Source organism: Ictalurus furcatus, chromosome 28 (genome assembly GCF_023375685.1).
Source record: "Ictalurus furcatus strain D&B chromosome 28, Billie_1.0, whole genome shotgun sequence".
Classification (NCBI taxonomy): Eukaryota; Metazoa; Chordata; class Actinopteri; order Siluriformes; family Ictaluridae; genus Ictalurus; species Ictalurus furcatus.
The window spans coordinates 10,001-13,915 of record NC_071282.1 but is presented as its reverse complement, the minus strand read 5'-3'; the positions used below and the strand labels follow the sequence as shown (position 1 = coordinate 13,915).

Genomic DNA, 3,915 nt, shown 5'->3' with positions numbered 1-3,915 from the left:
TTCATTTTTGCCATCTGTACTAGTTTATCGGTTATAAAAACAAACACAAGCTATCATTGATTCCAGTTTAATGCTGTGTGTGTGTGTGTGTGTGTGTGTGTGTGTGTGTGTGTGTGTGTTAGGTTCAGACAGCAGGGCAAGGAGGCTGCTCAGCAAGGTGATCTTGAACTTTCTCTACATTTTTTCCGTCAAGCGTTTGATCTGCGGCCGAGCGACAAAATGCAGAGTCGAATCCAGCGAGTAGAGGAAGCCATAAAGGAAATGAACGTGTCTGAGGAAAAGGACGAGTTTGTGGACGTGCTCGGCAGTGGGTTGATGATGTATAAAGTACTTTACGATCAGCTGTATGAGCACCAGAAAGAAGGTGTGGCCTTCCTGTACAGCCTGCACAGGGACGGGCGGGGTGGCGGCATCCTTGCTGACGACATGGGCCTGGGCAAGACGGTGCAGGTCCTCAGCTTCCTGTCAGCGATGTATGATGCCGAGCTGACCAGTCGCACGCTTCTCATCATGCCCACCACCCTCATCAAGAACTGGCTAAGGGAATTTAAGCGCTGGACACCAGGTCTGCGTGTCAAAGAATTCCATGGCACCAGCAAATCGGAGCGCAGCCGAAACCTGGAGCGAATCCAACGAGGGAGTGGAGCAATAATCACCACCTATCAAATGCTAATTAATAACTGGCAGCAACTGGCGTCATTCGGAGGGCAAGAGTTCACTTGGGATTACGTTATTTTGGATGAAGCCCACAAGATCAAAAGCTCATCTACAAAGACTGCGAAGAGTGTGAGAGCAGTTCCGGCACGGCACCGCCTCCTGCTCACTGGCACGCCCGTTCAGAACAACCTGCAGGAGATGTGGGCGCTGTTTGACTTTGCCTGCCAGGGTGCATTGCTGGGCAGCGCCAAGACCTTTAAAGCAGAGTATGAGAACCCAATCACACGGGCGAGGGAGAAAGATGCCACGCCCGGAGAGAAAGCACTTGGGCTTAAAATCTCACAGAACCTGTCCGAGCTTATCAGGCCGTATTTCCTGCGCAGGACCAAAACTGAGGTACAGGATAGGAAGCAGATTGCACACAGGGCCAAAGAGGAAGATCAGGAACAGGAAGTGCAGGATCAGCAGAGTGCTAGAGTGAGTGAGATCCCATCTTTAATGCGTAAGACTGATCTGATCGTGTGGACGTACCTGAGTGACGTTCAGGAGGACATCTACAGACAGTTCATCTCTCTGGACCACATCAAAGAGCTGCTAAGTACCACACGCTCTCCACTAGCAGACCTCACAGTGCTCAAAAAGCTGTGTGATCATCCCAGATTGCTCTCTGCCCGAGCTGTTACTCAGCTCGGACTCGGGGTGTGGCCAGCCGACTTCCACGAGGATGATTGCCAATCAGCTCCGAGCAGCAGCATTGTGGGCGTGACTGACGAGACGCTGATCAGTGAGTCGGGAAAACTGCGTTTCCTGCTGAGTCTAATGGAGAGTCTGAGGGATGAGGGCAAGCGCACACTCATCTTCTCCCAGTCCAGGAAGATGCTGGACATCATTGAGCGTGTGCTGACCAACAGAAAGTTCTGTCTTCTGCGTGTGGACGGCACCATCACGCAACTCGCCGAGAGAGAAAGACGCATTGCTCTCTTTCAGACAGACGCACGCTACTCTGTCTTTCTGCTGACCACACAGGTGGGTGGAGTCGGCCTCACCCTCACTGCTGCCAACAGGGTGGTGATCTTCGACCCCAGCTGGAACCCCGCGACGGACGCGCAAGCAATAGACCGAGCGTACCGTATTGGCCAGACAAACGACGTGATCGTCTACAGACTTATCACATGTGGATCTGTGGAGGAGAAGATCTACAGACGACAGGTGTGTGTGTGTGTTTGTGTGTGTGTGGTGGAGACGTACAAACAGATCAAAAACTTTACATTAAACAACTAGCTTAAAAACTGTTTCATTATTCTTACAGTTGGACTAAAATGAAAATGTTTTTGAAATACATGATCACAGAGCTGTGTTACATTTATACTCATGGAAGGTCAAAGTTCACCTTTACTCAGCTGTATTTGGTACTTGTTAGTTTTTCACTTCTGATTTTTGGTCTGCTCAGATTAATGTTCTATGATTTTAGAAAAATGTTTTAGTTCCATTTGTATAGAGATCCAGTTAAAGTGTCAAATTTCAAGTTACTTTTGTCATGAATTAGTTTTGTCAAATTCTATTTAAATGTACAGCAAATAATCATATAATAATCATTTTAGTCCAGCTGAAAAAGACAGTATGTGTGAACACTTAACTTTGATTAGCTACCAAGTCATGTTAGATACTAACATTAGTTCAGACTTTATGTAACATCAGATAGCTTCTGTGGCTAACGTAACTTAATTCAGCACATGAGTATCTAGGTAAGTTAGATAGGTTAGCAATTTCTTTAGTTGTATTATGACATAAGTTACATCTTTTCTCTATTTGCTGTCATTATTGGCAATACTACATTTATTCTTTGTTGAGGTTTTCCTTATCGACGGCTTGTAACTTGTTTATCCAAGTCGATGGCTGTAACTACCATCCCAAAGTGACGGTACAGAGAAATCTCCAATCAGCTGTGAGATTTGATTAGCTTGGTAATAAGCATCTTTCAGACACCAGTCACACAAACGTTTGTCCAAACACTAATTGTTGTTTTGAAGCTCAGTCCTGTTGCCAGCTTACTTTACCTTTCTGTTTGAGATCAAGCCACATCTGTGTTTTTGTTTCTTGTTTTTTTTAAGAACTCTCTCTTTTTACTTTCCTTCTGATATGTCGCCTAAATGCATTATTAAGTTTATTCTGCTTAAGGCACTCCACAAAAGCTTAGTAGAGTCGCACTCCACCTACCCAGGAGTAGTTGATTTAAAATTAGTCGAGTATTTGTTTCTGAAACTAATTGTTGAAGCGCTAAAAAGAGTAGCGTTCCTGTGGACGTCAGGGGAAGCAGTAAGGAGCTCTGTTCATTTGTGAAGTTTAAGAAAAGTCTCCTGGGTGAAGCTCTTCATGAATCTGGGAGATGTTGAGTATGTGCAAAAAAAATTTAAATATAAAATTTAAAAAGTTTAAGATTTCACGGCATATTTCTGTGTTATTTCAATATTAATGTTATTATTTTAAAACCGTTTATTAAAAAAATTTATTAAAAAAAACACGTGCCAGGGTGTACAAACATTGTTTTTTTTTGTTTGTTTTTTTTTCTTTTTTTTTCTTTTCCTGGTTGTATATTTAAAATTGTCTTACTTGAACCTGTACATCTATACTATATATTTACGTGTGTGTGTGTGTGTGTGTGTGTGTGTGTGCTTGTGTGTTTGCACATGTATGTGTGTGTTTTCCTACTATAGGTATTTAAGGACTCTTTGATCCGCCAGACGACGGGCGATAAGAAGAACCCATCTCGGTACTTCTCTAAGCAGGAGCTGAGGGAGCTTTTCACACTGGAGGACGTGTCCTCGTCCTCCACTCAGCTGCAGCTGCAGTTGCTCCACTCGTCTGCGTGTCGCTCCGACCCTGAGCTGCAGTGCCACATCTCCTCTCTGAAGTGCATGAATGTGTTTGGCGTGTCCCGTCATGACCTGCTGTTCTCTAATGAGGAAGATGAGGATACTCTGCAGGACGAGGAGAAACATTACATTGACCAGCGTGTGCAGAAAGCGCAGGACCTGGTCCAGGCCGAGTCACAGCTGCACAGCCTCATGATGGACAACGTTAATCAGAACACGGAACCCGCTTGGCTCCGGCTGTCACGGCAACGGGGCTCAGACCAACACGCAGCGATGGATGATGTCAAAACCACGCCACCCTGCCATAACCTCTGCCCCCCTGCCGTGGTGGATCTCACCCAATCAGGATCGGACGAGCTGGAGATGAGCATGCGTGGAGGGATGG

At 45.5% G+C, this 3,915-nt stretch overlaps 1 protein-coding gene across 1 annotated transcript in view; it reads left to right on the top strand.

Annotated features, from left to right (window-relative positions):
* Positions 1–411: 411 nt before the first annotated feature.
* ercc6l (excision repair cross-complementation group 6-like) overlaps positions 412–3,915 on the top strand; it is a 6,150-nt gene continuing 2,646 nt past the window's right edge. The window contains exons 1-2 of the mRNA XM_053618635.1: positions 412–1,866; positions 3,372–3,915. The exon at positions 3,372–3,915 is cut by the window's right edge and continues 2,646 nt beyond it. Of these exons, the coding sequence (XP_053474610.1) occupies positions 427–1,866; positions 3,372–3,915 (1,984 nt within the window). The 5' untranslated portion in view covers positions 412–426. The remainder of the gene's footprint in view (positions 1,867–3,371) is intronic.